The sequence below is a fragment of the Sinocyclocheilus anshuiensis genome, unplaced genomic scaffold, assembly GCF_001515605.1.
Source record: "Sinocyclocheilus anshuiensis isolate Anshui unplaced genomic scaffold, SAMN03320099.WGS_v1.1 scaffold1682, whole genome shotgun sequence".
Lineage (NCBI taxonomy): Eukaryota > Metazoa > Chordata > Actinopteri > Cypriniformes > Cyprinidae > Sinocyclocheilus > Sinocyclocheilus anshuiensis.
Genome location: NW_015542431.1, coordinates 111081 through 129797, shown reverse-complemented (window position 1 = coordinate 129797; position 18717 = coordinate 111081). Strand labels below are relative to the sequence as shown.

The window sequence follows — 18717 nt, the reverse complement described above, 5'->3', positions numbered from 1 at the left end:
ATATATATATATATATATATATATATATATACAAACATACACAGTTATTCAAATAATTAAGTAGACAGATTCACTGAGAGGAATGGGCATAATAATCAGTATTATTGAACTCAACACCATCAGTGCCAGAGGCCTGATAAAGTAGAAATAGATAAAGAAGAGCTCATATTTCATAGTGGTTTATATGTTTGTTTGTTCTTTTAGCTCTGTGGCATTAGCCAACGAGGGAGAAGCAGTGTTTTGTTTGTTTTTTTTTCTTGTTTTTTACTAGTTCCTGGTCCTTTTATAAATATAGCTAATAACATAATTACAATAAAGATCAAAGTATTGTTTAAGTTTCCTTGTTTATTAAACTTCTGTCACGATGTTCCTAAAGATCTGACTGCAGGTTTCAGGAAGTCTTGAGGCTTTAACACAGTCTGTGTCTTTAACCGTCTGTCATCATTCAGTCAGTATGGAGCTCAGTCAACTTCCTCTTGTGCTCTGTGAGTATTATTTTATCTGAATATAGTTAAATGGATGATAATTGTTTTTATATTATGTAAAGGATCAAGTGATTTTGTGTTCCTTATTTTTGTCTTTTCTTCTAGTCCATGATATATGAGTGAAAGATGAGCTTGAGAGAGGAAGAGAAAGTTAGTGCTGCTTGTAAAAGATAAATTGAGTGTTATGTCAGTATCTCTGTTCAGTCTTTGGGATCTGTGCTGTTTAATGGTGTTTGTTGAATCAGTTCTGTTGGTTTGTTTTGCACAGTTTGCTGTCTGATGCTTAAAGTAAATGATAGTAACATTCACTAGTAAGTACGAAGGAAGATTCATAATTCATCCATCTGCTTGTGAACACACTGGTTGCTTCCTTAAACAAGTTCCCTAAACAAGTTCAAGTGCTCTAAATTATAAAATATCAAACAGATTTTTCAGTGCTTATCTGGAAACACCTGTGATTAACCTTAGAAACCTTTGGAGAAATAAAAAAAAAATTGTGTTGTGAAGCTGAGAAATATTTGAGAGTAAAAGTATGGTGTTTCACAAGCAAAGAAAGAAGAATAAATGATATCTGATGTATAATATATATTATCAGCTCCATGCTCACACTGTAATGAGATTTTTGTGTTTTTAGTGCAAACATTCACTCTGGAAACACTGAAAGTGAATGAATTTGACTAATATATTTCATGTCTACACTGTTACAAAACAGTTGTAAAAAATTTTTTTTAATAAAGTACTTTGATTATCAATAAAAAATGCCAATTTCTTATTAAATATTACATGGTCATAACTCGTGCTTTTTGCCAATTTTATATTGACAGAGACATTCATAAACCAACTCTGACTGTGCACCTTACATAATGCACAAATTTCAAAATGTTATAATTTACACTGATAGTTTGATCTCTTCATACATGCACAGCACACACACATGTTTAACATGTTATTAATGAGTGATTTCTCTATTTCAGATAGAGCCCAGGCAGTTTTAAGTGTTTCTCCACAGAAGTGGTTGACTGAAGGAGATCCAGTGACTCTGATCTGTGAGGTTTACGACTCCTCTACAGGCTGGACATTCAGCTGGTTTTCTGTAAATGCTTCATCAGGTAAGATATAATGTGCTTCACGCCTTAACATCTGAATTAACTGGTTTTATGAAAGTCAGACGTATTGTTTAATATGTCTGAATCCAAGCATTACAGACCAGGTATGTGGGGCATATGACTAAATTCCCTAAACTCCCACGGGTTTCAAGCAGTGAGACCCACCATAGATGCTCAGTCGTGCATCATCACTCACTCTTTTGCAAAATCATAAGGTGTCATTGTTTGTTTCATGTATCTGCATGTACTGGAGACAGATATGTAATGTAGGGCTCAATGGTACATGATTTAGTCCTGGTATAAAAATCCTGAATGCATTGGGTTACACCAACAAAAGAAATTGATAAGGGTCAAATCAGATGCTCTTGTTTTACAGACTTCAGCAGTTGTTATAAGCTGCTCTCAGACAGCAGCAGAGGAGCTGGAGGAAACTACACTGTCAGTTCTGCTGCTCTAAATCACACAGAAGTTTATGTGTGCAGAGCAGAGAGAGGAGAACCAGCCTATAAAACAACCTACAGCAACACACAGCCAGTATGGGTCACTGGTGAGTTTAAACAGGATCAGTGTGCATGAGACAATGATTGATGCATCTGGTGTCACATAAGGAATCAAAATTTCCCTTGGTGTTTTGAGAGCTTGATGTACTATGAAAATACAATGTAAGTTTCAGAATTCAAAATTCCTCTCTATTTAACAATATGTTTCTTTCCAAAAATTAATTGAAAGTTGGTCATTGAAAACTGAAGCAAATGTTATTAATATTATAAGTTAAACTGAAGGAAAACAATTAAATAAGCCTATTCAAAATGTTCTACCATTTTAAAAAGAGAGATTTTATGTTTTTTATTATTTGTTCATTATTTTATTTAAATTTATTTTGAAACATTCATCAGGTGTTTCTCCTCCAGTCTCTCTGATCATCAGTCCCAGCAGAACTCAACACTTCACATCTGTCTCTCTCTCTCTGAGCTGTGAGGACCAGAGTAACTCTGATAGATGGAGAGTGAGAAGATACACAGAGAGTTGGCGGCTGGTAGATTGTTCATCATTACGCCGGGCATCACAAACAGACAAATTTCAAAATGTTATAATTTACACTGATAGTTTGATCTCTTCATACATGCACAGCACACACACATGTTTAACATGTTATTAATGAGTGATTTCTCTATTTCAGATAGAGCCCAGGCAGTTTTAAGTGTTTCTCCACAGAAGTGGTTGACTGAAGGAGATCCAGTGACTCTGATCTGTGAGGTTCACGGCTCCCCTACAGGCTGGACATTCAGCTGGTTTTCTGTAAATGCTTCATCAGGTAAGATATAATGTGCTTCATGGCTTAACATCTGAATTAACTGGTTTTATGAAAGTCAGACGTACTGTTTAATATGTCTGAATCCAAGCATTACAGACCAGGTATGTGGGGCATACTGTATGCCTAAATTCCCTAAACTCCCACGGGTTTCGAGCAGTGAGACCCACCATAGATGCTCAGTCGTGCATCATCACTCACTCTTTTGCAAAATCATAAGGTGTCATTGTTTGTTTCATGTATCTGCATGTACTGGAGACAGATATGTAATGTAGGGCTCAATGGTACATGATTTAGTCCTGGTATAAAAATCCTGAATGCATTGGGTTACACCAACAAAAGAAATTGATAAGGGTCAAATCAGATGCTCTTGTTTTACAGACTTCAGCAGTTGTTATAAGCTGCTCTCAGACAGCAGCAGAGGAGCTGGAGGAAACTACACTGTCAGTTCTGCTGCTCTAAATCACACAGAAGTTTATGTGTGCAGAGCAGAGAGAGGAGAACCAGCCTATAAAACAACCTACAGCAACACACAGCCAGTATGGGTCACTGGTGAGTTTAAACAGGATCAGTGTGCATGAGACAATGATTGATGCATCTGGTGTCACATAAGGAATCAAAATTTCCCTTGGTGTTTTGAGAGCTTGATGTACTATGAAAATACAATGTAAGTTTCAGAATTCAAAATTCCTCTCTATTTAACAATATGTTTCTTTCCAAAAATTAATTGAAAGTTGGTCATTGAAAACTGAAGCAAATGTTATTAATATTATAAGTTAAACTGAAGGAAAACAATTAAATAAGCCTATTCAAAATGTTCTACCATTTTAAAAAGAGAGATTTTATGTTTTTTATTATTTGTTCATTATTTTATTTAAATTTATTTTGAAACATTCATCAGGTGTTTCTCCTCCAGTCTCTCTGATCATCAGTCCCAGCAGAACTCAACACTTCACATCTGTCTCTCTCTCTCTGAGCTGTGAGGACCAGAGTAACTCTGATAGATGGAGAGTGAGAAGATACACAGAGAGTTGGCGGCTGGTAGATTGTTCATCATTACGCCGGGCATCACAAACAGGATCTACATGTACAATCAGCTCTACCATCACATCAGACACAGGAGTGTACTGGTGTCAGTCTGAATCGGGAGAGAACAGTCATCCTGTTAATATCACTGTACACTGTGAGTCTGTGCTTCTGTATTTATTTCACTGGCAGTTTCAATGCATAAAGCAGGTTAATTAAACAAGAACAGAAAGCATCAGTGGTCAAAAAAAAACAAACAAAAAAAACACTCAATGGGCAGGCAGTACAAAAAAATCTAGTTTTCAAAAATCTTGTCATCAAATATAAAAATCTGTTGTATCTGTTGTACAGTTACATTGTTCATATAATCTAACTCTTTACAATCGGCTCATGTTTCCTCTGTTCTGTAGCTGGTGTGATTCTAGAGAGTCCTGTTCATCCTGTGACTGAAGGAGATACTCTGACTCTACGCTGTTTATATCAACATTCAACCCCACCAAACCTCAGAGCTGATTTCTATGAAGATGGATCACTCATCCAGAATCAAACTACAGAGATGATCATCTCTACTGTCTCAAAGTCACATGAGGGTTTCTACTACTGCAAACACCCAGAGAGAGGAGAGTCACCCAAGAGCTGGATCTCAGTCAGAGGTGAGACTAAGAAATATAAAAACTATTGAAATGTGCCTGTATCATTTACAGCACTAATCTGAATGTAAAATGTATGAATCTCAGCTTCCTCCAGAACATCAAGATCTGAAGGTTTCAATCCTGTGATAATTGGAGTGACTGCAGGACTGACCGTCACATTTTTGATCATTGTCATCTTGGTCCTGCTGTGGTGCTACAGAAACAACAAAGGTTCATCATTTGCCCTCTTAAAATTCAATGATACATTTGCTGACACTAACTCTGATCCTAAACCTTGTGAGCTGCCGTCCTGCATCAGTCTAAGCTGGTTATCTGGTCTCAGCTGGTCTTCCAACCTAGTAAAGCTGGTGTGTTGGCTAGTTTCAGTAGATTTCTAGGTATTTTCATCTGGTTAGGCTGAGAACTTATGTATTGAAATTAACTGTGTCGAGTCCATTTGTCCACTGATGCACATGTAAAGCACTCCAAATTAGTCATTTATCAATTTCAATTTCTGTTAGGATTTCCGTCTTGAATGCAGCCTATGAGGAGAACAGGCAGCAAGGCAGCTTACTATGTTTTAGAACAGAACCATAATGTTATAAATAAATAAGGAAAACATGTCTCTAAAACACTGTCATTCTCAAACATGTATGCATGAATGGGATTAAAAGGTGGTTTTCCTCAAAACATATACATAATAATTTTATGTTTGACTAGGTGTAAGATCTCAGTCTCGCTCTAGTGTCAGTCAACAGCAGAACAGCAGTCAGACATCAGAGCAGAACCAGAGTGACGCGGGATACAACACACTGCTGTCTGGTCAGTCTTTACCTGTTAACCATAATAAAATAAATACATATAAATCTTTACAAGCTGTGATGGAAGACACTTAGAAATAACTGTGTTGGAAGACACTTAGAAATAACTTTTAACTAACAGGACTGATGTTACAACTAAATACTATTTCACTCCTCTAAAGTTTAACATGATATTTGTGTGTCTGACATATATCTTTCAGTTAGATGTCATTTGGTTTTATTTTGTTATCAAAAATTGAATTACAAAATATATTTTATTTTCCATAATTTAAAATGTTAATAACACATGAAAAAAAATTTTTTTATTTATAAGTGTGTGTTAATTCATAAGATGAATGACAATAATATATATATATCTTTTCTAAAGAAATTGTAAATTGAATCAGTTTTTAATCACTGTATATTTACAGAGGAAATCTAGTGTCTTATTACTTTCTTTATTTGTCATTTTAAGACAGCGTAAGTGGACCTGAACTCACCTATGCTGAGATTGAACTCAAATCTACAAAGAAACTGAAGAAAAAGAAAGAAAACAAAGGTAAACAGAAACAAAAAGCTCTGTTCTTATGATTTTATAGTTGTATTCATAACAGTAGTGGCTTTGATTTTGATTTATTTCTTAAATAACTCTAGAAAGTAACAAAAATCATGGCAGTATTTTCCTAAAAACCTGTTTATAGTTGTGCGTTGTGAATCTCACATGATCCATACGTTTATTTTGAGTTCATTTGGTTTAACATGTAATCATTTTAAAATAAAATAATTATACATATTAACTGTTGGCATCTTCTAGGGAACAGCATTGAGAGTTATGACAGCGTTTACTCTAAACAGAAGTTAGAAACAGATCAAGGTGAGTGTCATACTAAAAAAATTCAGTCATAGATCACAAGGAGCCACTGAAAACTGCATCTACAAGCATCATTGAGAAGAATGAAATTAAATACTGTATATAAAAATGTGCATTTTGAATTCATTTCTATATTTTCAGGTGCTGGATCTAGTGATGTGATGTATGCTCAGATTAAATAAATGCTCAGATGAGAAACTGTCAATCCCAGGATTCTGATGAGTTTAGGTTGAGAAGGAGTGAAGAATGACCAGGATCATCAATGCTTTATCATCTTTGTGATACTGAGCAACTGATGGCAATAGATTTATCAGCCTTCATGTGCCTCAGAGACTATGCTTGCTGATCTCTGAAAAGCAATGAGCTGATTATAGGAAACAGGAAAGATTATCATTTAGTTCTGCACAGTGTGTTGTCTTATTGTACTCTAATATGTACCGAGTACATACTGTGTACTGTGTTAATATGAATTTTACACATTGTTTTTTTTTTAACATGTGTTTCACAGGTGTATATATGTTATATACGTTTTTTTGTTCATGCATGAGTGTGTGTGTGTGTGTGCGCGTGCACACGTTTTTCTATACTGGTCTCATGGTCTTCACACCAACTCATGGGGACTTCGTGGGGACCTAAATTGAGGTCAAGCTTATAAACAAGATTATAAATCATACAGAATTAGCTTTTTTTTTTTTTTTTGAGAATGTAAGAATACAGAATAGTTTTCTGTGAGGAGGATGGGCCCAAAATTGGAATTTTGGATTGAGTGATAATTCTCCACGAGTGAACTGCGCTGTTTGCAAATGCTGTAAGTGTGGTAAGTGGTGGGAGTTTAGTGAACCGCTGCATCCTGTTAATGCGTCCTGAGATGAAACGACTGCAGGTTGAATGGGTCATGTGTTTTAAAAAAGATTTTAAGGACACTTTTATGGATGAAGAGCAAAGTTTGTGCTAGGGGAAAAACATTGTTTGAATAAATTTGTGTCAGTACACCTGTGTATTGTGTTGTTGTTCAGAGCCTACAGTTCCTCACAGATTTCCATGCTTTTTTTACCATATGTGATCTGTGAAAATGACAATAAAACACTTATGGCCTTTTGTAAGACATGAAGAGACTGCTGAGGGCAGTAAGATAAGGACTGCAGTTATTTTGTTCCCTAAAAAAAATGTATTCAAGAACTAAAGAAGTTAAAGGGGTCATATGATGCGATTTCAATTTTTCCTTTCTCTTTGGAGTGTTACAAGCTCTTGGTGCATAAAGAAGATCTGTAAAGTTGCAAAGACTAAAGTTTCAAATCCAAAGAGATATTCTTTATAAAAGTTAAGAGTTAACCACGCCTACCTAAAACGTCTCGTTCTAACACGCCCCCACTTGTCTACGTCACGATGTGGGAAGATTTGCATAACGCCGCCCAAATGTTCACGCAAAGAAAGAAGGCGTAGATCGGCTTTCACCGTGGATGAAGCGGAGTCCAGCCCGGGGTCGTCACATGTGGTTGCCGCAAGCCTGCCGGCCTCTGCTCACTCTAGCCGCCTGCCTCCGCTCACTCTATACCGTGTGACGCACAGTATGACGCTGTGTTTCGTTGTGAAAGCGAAACTACTTTGTTTTGTGTTTGTGTTTTTGTTTATTTATATAGCACAATACAGCAACAGTCGTTGACCATTGTTCTGTACAAGAAATTATAAAATCAGATTAATAAAACACCAATCAAAACAACATAAAAGTCATATGGTACAGGAGGTAGTACATACAGAGGACAACAGAGACATGCTCAGGACGACTCAGATGTTAAAAGCCTTTTCTAAAAGGTGAGTTAAGTTTTACTTTAAACAGAGATTCTGAAGAGATTATCCTAATAGATAAAGGTACGCTATTCCACAGTTTGGGGCCGACTATGGCAAAAGCCCGGTCTCCCTTTCTTTTTAACCTTGATCTAGGAACCTTTAACAATTTCTGATTTGATGACCTTAAACATCTCGCAGATATGTTAACAGTCATGAGTTCAGATAAATAAGATGGTGCCAGACCGTTTAAGACCTTAAAAACAAAAAGTAAAATCTTAAACTCTACTCTAAAATGAACCGGCAACCAACGCAGAGAGAGTAAGACAGGGGTGATGTGCTCAAATTTACGAGTGCCAGTAAGGAGTCTAGCAGCTGCATTTTGGACTAATTGCAGGCGGTTCATATAGGAATGACCAATACCTATATAGATTGAATTGCAATAGTCCATATGAGAAGATATACAGTAAATGCATGGATTACTTTCTCGAACTCAGCAAAGGTTTTAAAACTTTTAACTTTGGCCAGTAGTCTCAGCTGGAAAAAACACGATTTGATAACTGCATTTACCTGCTTATCAAATAGCAGGGCAGAGTCAAAGACAATACCCAGGTTTTTAACAGATGGTTTTACATAAGCAGCTAAGCTGCCTAACACTTGATTTAGACTGCCAGAAAAAGCTAATGGACCAAACACAATTGCCTCAGTCTTACTCTCGTTTAAGTTCAAAAAATTATTGGACATCCAAGCCTTAATATCTGACAAACAGGCAGTTAGGGCAGACAAACCAGCATTATCATTTTGCTTGATGGGCACGTATATTTGAGTGCATAAAAGTGAAAAAGTACTCTGTGTTTTCAAAAAATTGAGCCCAAAGGGAGCACATATAAAGAAAACAAAATGGGAGCAAGAATAGATCCCTGGGGAACCCCACAAGTCAGACGCGCTTTGGAGGATAAACATCCATTTATATAAACAGAAAAGGTTCTATTGTTCAAATAAGACTTGAACCAGTTCAGTGCATGACCTCTAATACCTGCACAATATTCAAGACGAGAGATAAGAAGGTCATGATCGACCGTATCAAAAGCCGCACTCAAATCCAACAGCAGAAGTATTACAGACTTCCCAGAATCCACAGATAATAAAATATCATTTGACACTCTTAAGAGAGCAGATTCTGTACTGTGATGTTTCCTAAAACCAGACTGCAAAGATTCAAAAACTCCATTTGCGTCTAAAAAATTTAATAATTGGACAGAAACTACCTTCTCAAGGATTTTAGAGATAAAAGGAAGATTAGAAATTGGCCTAAAATTTGAGAGAACTGTCACATCGAGATTAGATTTTTTCAACAATGGTTTAACAATAGCATGCTTTAGATATTCTGGAACAAATCCAACAGAAAGACTCTTATTTATTATTTCTAAGATACAAGGCCCAATAACATCAAAAACCTGAATAAGTAGGCGTGCTGGAAAAATGTCAGTTTCAGATGTGGTTGGTTTTAACTTCATAACCAGTTTATGAAGATAGTCTATCGAGATAGTTTCAAAGGCATTAAAAGATGAGGTACAAGCCGAAAAAGAGGAAGGATCATAATTTATGGGGACAATAAGCTGTCTAATGTCATGTATCTTGTTTGTAAAATACCTTAAAAAGCATTCACAAGAAGCAACTGGGTCATCAAAGTGCAGATAATTTGACGGATTTATCACCAAGTTAATTGTAGAAAACAAAATCTTGGGTCTTTGATAATTTCTAGCTATGATGTCAGAGAAATACTTTGATTTGGCCTCCTTCACAGCTCTTTGATAGTTATAAACACATTGCATTACACCAAATACACAAAATAATGTTCTTTTTAGCAACATCATTTGACCCCTTTAAAGAGACAGATTCATTGAGAAACCGGAGTTCCATGACTCTCATCCCTTGTCTTCGTATGTGAATATTAAACTGTGTTCACAAATACAAATATATCAGAACCAAACTCAGCATCTATTTCAGGTCAGTGTCATTAACCAGTGATGGAGGAGCAGCAGTTATTCATTAGTTTCTGCTGCTTCCATCATTCAATAAACACACCAGAATATTACTTATTCTAATAATGAAATCTAAGCTTATCAGTTTGATCAAATATGATTCATGACATTTGTGTAGAAAATGCATGTTAGTGTGACATTTTCTGAAAACATGTTACAAGATTATCAATATTATCAAAAGATATTCTATAACACATGAGGTACATTTGCATGTCTTTAATCTGTCATGATGTTCCTAAAGATCTGACTGCAGGTTTCAGGAAGTCTTGAGGCTTTAACACAGTTTGTGTCTTTAACCGTCTGTCATCATTCAGTCAGTATGGAGCTCAGTCAACTTCCTCTTGTGCTCTGTGAGTATTTTTTTTTTCTATCTATGTATTTCAGTTGATAATAATTGCTATTATATTATGCAAATAATCAAGTGTTTTTGTGTTCCTTATTTATGTATTTTCTTGTTACCCTGAGTTTCAAATCTAGCTCCATGATATGAGTGAAAGATGAGTTTGAGAGAGGAAGAGAAAGTTAGTGCTGCTTGTGAAAGGGAAATAATAATAATAATTAATAATAATAATAATTTATGCATTTAGCAGACGCTTTTATCCAAAGCGACTTACAGTGCATTCAGGCTATACATTATTTACCAGTATGTAAAAATGAAAGGCACTCTGTTGTGTTGTATATTTGTGTGTTTGTTCAGTCATTCAGGTGTGTGCTGTTTAATGGTGTTTGTTGAATCAGTTCTGTTGGTTTGTTTTACAGTTTACTGTCCCTGATGCCTTAGTAAATGTTCACTACTATGCAGTTAGTAAAAGCGTATCTTTATCAGACTGTTTGCTTCAAGTTGCCTAAACAAGTTCAAGTTCTCTCTGCTTTGATGATGAAATCTATAAAACATCAAACAAATGTTTCAGTGTTTTCTCTGAACACATATACATGTAGTCCCACAACAATATCTTAATGTGAGTTACTTCTTATAACGGTTACTGTTTTCAGACTCTGGAAGGTTTTTACAGAAATACTCATTCAGTTGCCACTACATCTAAAAAAACAAGCTGAGTTGAGAAACATTTGAGAGAAAAAATTATGGCATTCCTTTAAACTTTTATGTCTAAAGTATAAAGGAAAGTTGATCAGTTCCGTATTCACACTGTGATGACTTATTTCGCTTTGTGTTTTTAGTGCTGATTTCACACATCCACTCTAGACACACTAAAGGTGAGAGAATTTGACATATATTTCATAACATATGGGTGATGTCTCACTAACAGTTACAAACCAGATGAGAAAATAAACAATTTAATTATAAACACACCTTTTTAAACAAGTTTTATAAATGACCATTAGCAGTGAGCAAATACATAGCAAGTACTTTTCCTTGTACAGTGTGCAAATGATTTCATAAGATACAAGTGACCACACCGCCCAACAGTTACAGAGAACAACACTTCAGTCTTACCTTATTTAGCATGAATGTTTTACTATCAGGCAACTGTGTTCATACAGTAAAAGCAGCACATTATTTTTATTGTAAATTGTTGTTGTTGTACAGAAAGACCAAAAGCCAAAGTGAGCATTAAACCTGCTCAACATGTATTCAGAGGAGATACAGTCACTCTCAGATGTGGCATTGATGGTGAAGGAGTCACTAGCTGGCAGTGCAGCTGGTATAAAGACGATTCAAACAGTGTTTTCAGTGAACTATAGGAACACACATTCAGGTCTGTTACTGAGTCTGATGCAGGTAAATACTTCTGTTATGGAGCAGAGAGAGGAGGATCACGCAGATCACAACACAGTTATGCAGTTACACTGACAGTATCAGGTGAGTTTGATCATCTCTTCATACACACACAAGTTAGATTATTTGAGAGTGCTGCAGGTGTAGCATTGTCCTCTGGTTTGATCCACGTCTCTGTCAGGGCCAGGAGGTTTAGTCTTGAATGAAGTGTAATAGAAGTAATAAAATCTGCTTTGTTTACAGCAGACTGTCAATTCCAGAGACCAATAGAAAAAGAAAGTAGTGTATTAATAGACAGGCAAATTGCGCAAGTTGTTAGGATTGCGCTGCCTACAGTGTGTGATGCATGGTTTGCGAGTGGTAGTGATAGTAGGGATCTGGAAACACATAGTAAGAATTGGTTATAAAAACTGAAAACAGAAGGGGAACAAGTAGTAGGAAAGAGAATGATTCAGAAGCGATACTTATGTGCCTTGCAGGTGTCCCTGCTCGGTGGAGTCGAGCGGTAGAGTCAATGGTCTTTACACTCTTCGGTCTTCACACGAGGAGAGCTTCACACGAGGGCTGCTGCAGTATACTAAGCTTTTTATATTCGTCTAACAAAACTCAAATTGAATTCAGCTGGACACACTTTCCTATTTATCACAACAAATGGCCAAGCAAAGCGCACGACACTGACAAGGTACGCGATACAGTACGAGACCAAACGTGATTTCAGCACGTCTCTACAGTAAACAAAACAAGCGTTTCCTAGCAACGACAACTGCGCTAAACACTGAGACAAGAAATAAATACACTTACAAGCTGCTTTTCACTTCTGCTGATTGACTGCTTCTCACAAAGAGTATTTCTTTACGCTGTTTTGCTGGCGCTTGAACACACTTTCCTGTTTATCACAACAAATGGCCAAGCAAAGTGCACACACAAGTTTAACATGCTATTAAAGAGTGATTTCTTAACCCTTAGGTCCTGTTTGGGGTCTTTTTGACCACAAATGACGTTTGTTGAAATAATAATAATTAAAAAAAATATTCCCTTCATCGAAATGGCATGAGACTTTGTACGGTTGCCAACACTTGGTAGCATTACAAATAAATAAAAAAATTAACTGGATTGATATCTTGTATGTTAGTGTGGGAAAACAAAGTCACACTCAGGAGGTTTGGAACTAGGACACTGCAATGAATGGGGAAATGATAAAATCGATACTTTTTCGTTTTAATTTGTCAAATAAAATCACTAAATCCACCACAACGCAGACCACAAAATACATGAAAATGAAGTGGCAACCCTTCCACATGTTCACAATGCAGAACGATTACGCTCACACACACATCCACCACCCACAGACACTCCATCCCCCAAAAAATCACCCATAGAAATCAATGGGAGACTACAAAATATAGATTTTTTTTGTTACATAATTTGTCAAAAATGTCAGTTACAATGCAGACAACACACAAAAACTGAAGGAGTGACACCACAGCACATCCGCGGTGGATGAAAAACCCATACAACCCCCACCCCACTCCCCAACGCCCATAAAACCCACTCATAAGACATGAAAAAGTGACATGACATGAGTGGCTCTCTCTTATATAATTTGTCAAATAAAAATCAGCTACAACGAAGAACACACACAGAAATGATGGAGGGACACCACAGCACATGCACAATGGAGAATAAATGCAAACACACACACACAAACATATACACACTAATACACACATATAACACTACATACTTCAGTACAAAAACTGCTAAACTTTGACAAAGAGTCATTTTTTATTATTACAATAATGATTTCATAATATCTTAACATATATCTAAATAAAAATTTTAAAAAAACTTGTGAAAAGATCTATACCTATATGGAAATGGTAAATGAGCCACTGAGTAATGCTCTAGAGCCATGTGGTGGCTGTAGTTGAAATTTCATTTTTTTCTCATTTTAAAAGTGTTTGTTTTCAAGTAGATGGAAACAATTTCCCATTATGCTATGGCACATTGGCCACGTTATCCCCATGAATTAAAATTAGGAATGTGGGTATTTTATAAACTGTATTTTGCATAAAAAGTAAAAAAATATATAAAATCTATTTAATAAAATATTTAATACAAATATTTTTTTATTTATTTATATATATAAATTAAAAGAAAATCCATAAATCATCCCAAAACAGCACAAATGTAGAGTAAAAACATTAATAAACTGAGTAAAATTACATTTGTTTTTAAAAAAGCATTATCATCACATTTTGATGTTTGGGGTCTCTGGAGAGTGTATCCCAGAGCAGTTTTAAGTGCTTCTCCTGAGAAGTGGTTGAAAAGTGTTCAGATTTTTAGGGGTCAAGCACCAAACATGTGTAGGGAGTTTTCTTTTGCTTATAACTTTGAACCCTTTGGTCTAAAAACAAGGTCCTTCTCTTGATCTTGAAATTAAGATATTTACAATTTCTGTAATATTGATTATGAGACATTGTAAAATATATTGCTGTTATATATTTTATATATTTATATATTAATATAATAAATTATTATTATTATTATTATTTTTATCTCTACTTAGCCATTTAGAATTTTATCGTAAACTGCTGTACCCACAAAACACTTTGTTGAATGCTGTGTCTCTCTGACTGCTGGCATTGCTGATGTGACATAGTGGGTTGAGCTCTGGGCTGCTAACCTAAAGGTTGTGGTTTTGAACCATTCCTAGCATGGTCTAGTTGCAAAAGCCTTTGTTCTCCTTTTACTCTTTGCATCGTTCTGAGTGAATGTCGACCTCACTTGTTCCTATAATTGCTTGCAGTTTCATTTATTGAATTGTCTATGAAATTAAAATACACTCATAAGATTTATCAGGGTTTCTGTGGGCCTTAAAAGGTGATAAAAGTCTTAATTTAGTCTTCCACAAATCAAAGCCTTAAAAGGTCTTAAATTGGAGCAGAGTCTTAAATTTATGAAGTCATGGCATTAAATGTTGCATGGCCTGGAAAATTGCCAATACAATTATCTAAACATCTTTAAATCAAGATATATTTACTTGAGATGTAATATAAAGATATGAAGTATTCTCTTCTGAGAAACTGAATAAAACTAAGTACTTGTATGAGATATTGTTTCATATTATAACATAAAATTAAGCAATATCATGAGCTGTTTTCGCGAATATGAGCATGACTGCAAAATGTGATATTGATTGTATACAAACCTTCAACAAACAAGTTAATATTAAGTGAATTACATTTCAGACATGATTTAATTTAAAAATAGTTCCAAACAAATCCATAACAGAATTTGTGTGTGTTTCTGAGCAACACACAGCTGTGATTTATTACTGAATGTATCAGTTGCTTTGAACATATTGGCTAATTAAATTATTCTGTGACTTATTAAGTGATTTGCCACCGCCAAGCCTACTGCCGGTTTTAGTTTGAAATTCATATTCATTTAATTTTTCCATCATATTATTTTCAGCTTCTGTGCCACCTCTGCAGTGCAAAGATTAATTATGTTTTTAGTGATTTAATTTGACTGGTAACAGTTCTATTTTGTCTTATTCTAATTGTTGATTTAATATTAGATTTTTAAAGGCAGTAAATGTGGATCTTTCAGATGAATTTCAGGAGTGCTAGTTTGGTCTTGGTCTTGTCTTGGTCTCAACACACTCTGATCCTGGTCTCGGTTTAGGTGGTCTTTAAATATTGATTTAAGAATCTTTAGTCATTTGCATTAGAAAACAGGGCAGAAATGAGGAAGAACATACATTTTTCTTTGTTTTGTTTTTTTGCAGTGGAAAAAAATTCCATAATCTTGTTTTGTTTTTTTTTCATTCAATTTAAGTTTTCTTTACTTGATCCTAAGAAGTCTTAAATTAATTTTCATAAAACCGGCAGAAACCTAGTGTAGTGACAAAGGTGTGATTTCCATATGTCACTTCATCTAGACGCCGTTACAGCGAATTCAATAGTGCTCCAATGATGAGATGGTATGATACGATGGTTTAGTTTATTGACATAAAAAAATAATAAATAAAAAGAAACAATTAGTACAATGGCGTTATCCAAAACAAACTTGTAAACAACGATTTAAACCTTAAATCTGCTGGCGTCTTAGTTCCACGAGTCCATTACTTCATTCACAAGGGACACGATATTTAAACAATCTTTCACATGACTAACATTCTTTAGCCAGCAAGTATCACTAAATTGACGTTAACAAATACATTAAATGACTCATACACCATGTTTACCAATGAGAGAATGAAATCTTCTGCTGAAATATTTTCACGACTTATGCTACTATAATGATTTTATAATGACAGATATTCCCAAACCAACTCTGACTGTTAAGCCACAGAGTTCATTGTTCACTGGAGACTCAGTTACTCTCAGATGTGAGGTGGATCAGTCATGGGATGGATGGGAGTTTCTCTGGAGTAAAAACTCAAACACTGAATCTACTGAAGCTGCAATTAAAACAATCAGTTCAGTGAAAGTCTCTGATGGAGGAGAGTACAGGTGCAGAGCACGAAGAGAAGGACATTACACAGATTACAGTGAACAGTAACAGTGACAATATACGGCAAGTGCATTTCCTTATTTACTTACATACTGCACAAATGATTTCATAAGCCTAAATAATTGACTGTAATAGCTATAGAAAACAACACTTTAACCTGATTTAGCATGTATGTTTTGTACTCACGTTTTTATTCTGTAAAAACAGCACATTGTTTTGATTGTAAATTGTTGTCATTGCACAGAAAAACCAAAAGCCAAAGTGAGCATTAAACCTGATCAACATGTATTCAGAGAAGAGAAAGTCACTCTCAGATGTGACATTGATGGTGAAGGAGTCACTAGCTGGCAGTACAGCTGGTATAAAGACAGTTCAAACAGTGTTTTCAGTGAACTACAGGAACACACATTCAGTCCTTTTACTGAGTCTGACGCAGGTAAATACTTCTGTTATGGAGCAGAGAGAGGAGGATCACGCAGCTCACAAGACAGTGATGCAGTTACACTGACAGTATCAAGTGAGTTTGATCATCTCTTCACATACACACACTCTTTACATGTTATTAATGAGTGATTTCTCTATTTCAGATAGAGCCCAGGCAGTTTTAAGTGTTTCTCCTCAGAAGTGGTTGACTGAAGGAGATCCAGTGACGCTGATCTGTGAGGTTTACGGCTCCTCTACAGGCTGGACATTCAGCTGGTACACTCTAACTGCTTCATCAGGTAAGATATAATGTGCTTCATGCAACTCAATTAACTGGTTTTATTAATTGGTTTTACTGGTGACCCTTAACTCCCATGAGCTTTGATCTGGCCCTGTTTCAGTTAATCTGAATACACTGAGTTACCCCAACAAACATAATGTATAAGCGTAAAATCATACAGCAAAAGCTCCTTAAGGTGAAATCTACATGAATTCTCATGTTTTGTAGACAACATATATTTTCAACTGCTCTCAGACAGCAGCAGAGGAGCTGGAGGAAACTACACTGTCAGTTCTGCTGCTCTAAAACACACAGGAGTTTATGTGTGCAGAGCAGAGAGAGGAGAACCAGCCTATAAAACAACCTTCAGCAACACACAGCCAGTATGGGTCACTGGTGAGTTCAAACAGGATCAGTTTGAATGAGACAGTACTGAAAGAAGAATGTATGAGAGTGTGTTGTATGATACAATGAATGATGCATCTAGTCATATCAAGAGGAATCAGAGTTTTCTTGGTGTTTTGAGAGCTATGATGTACTATTCAAAAATTCCTCTCCAATTTGTAATAGAGGAAATATTCATTAAAAACTGAAGCATGACTTGGTACGGAACACATATGTTATTCATTAATATTATTTTTATTAGTGAACCTGAAGAAAAACAATTAAACAGGCCTAGCAAAAATGTTTAACCCATTTAAAAAGGGAGATTTCATGCTTAAATTGTTTTAAAACATTTCCAAAGAGTTGTAATTGTCTTCTCAGGTGTTTCTCCTCGAGTCTCTCTGATCATCAGTCCCAGCAGAACTCAACACTTCCCATCTGTCCCTCTCTCTCTGAGCTGTGAGGACCAGAGTAACTCTGATAGATGGAGAGTGAGAAGATACACAGATAGTTTGGGGCTGGAAGATTGTTCATCATTACGCCGGGCATCACAAACAGGATCTACATGTACAATCAACTCCACCATCACATCAGACACTGGAGTGTACTGGTGTCAGTCTGAATCTGGAGAGAACTATCATCCTGTTAATATCACTGTACACTTTGAGTCTGTTTATGTATTTATTTATTTCACTGGCAGTTTACACATCAATACATAAAGCAGGTCGATTAAACAAGTGCAGGACGCATCAGTGGTAAAAAAAAAACTCAGTGGCAGGCAGTACAAAAAAATCTACTTTTATCATAAAACATAAAACCTTTATTTTTTGTTATCATATTTTTCATATAGTCTTACTATTTGCCAACAGCTCATGTTTCCTCTGTTCTGTAGCTGATGTGATTATGGAGAGTCCTGTTCATCCTGTGACTGAAGGAGATAATCTGACTCTACGCGCTGATTTCTATAAAGATGGATCACTCATCCAGAATCCAGAAGAATACAGAGATGATCATCTCTACTGTCTCAAAGTCACATGAGGGTTTCTACTACTGCAAACACTCAGAGAGAGGAGAGTCACCCAAGAGCTGGATCTCAGTCAGAGGTGAGAGTCAATAGAAACTGTGAGCTGATTTATTTCTTACGCTCTCGTTCAGATATAGTGCTTTATAAAGTGCTTGTGTGTCTGTTTTTCAGTGTCTCATTCAGAATCTCAGATCTCTGTCCTCCACACACTCAGTTCCCTTTCAGTCGGTCACTCTCGACGTCACGTCGGATGACCGACGAATTGGGATCTCGCTTAGAGAGACC

General features: G+C 35.9%; 1 protein-coding gene across 1 annotated transcript in view; it reads left to right on the top strand.

Moving 5' to 3' along the window:
* LOC107693570 (Fc receptor-like protein 2) overlaps positions 1 to 18717 on the top strand; it is a 24913-nt gene that overhangs the window by 4803 nt on the left and 1393 nt on the right. Inside the window, 8 exon segments of the mRNA XM_016493015.1 lie at positions 11242 to 11277; positions 16566 to 16838; positions 16909 to 17043; positions 17253 to 17420; positions 17790 to 18069; positions 18299 to 18401; positions 18403 to 18511; positions 18604 to 18660. Of these exon segments, the coding sequence (XP_016348501.1) occupies positions 11242 to 11277; positions 16566 to 16838; positions 16909 to 17043; positions 17253 to 17420; positions 17790 to 18069; positions 18299 to 18401; positions 18403 to 18511; positions 18604 to 18660 (1161 nt within the window).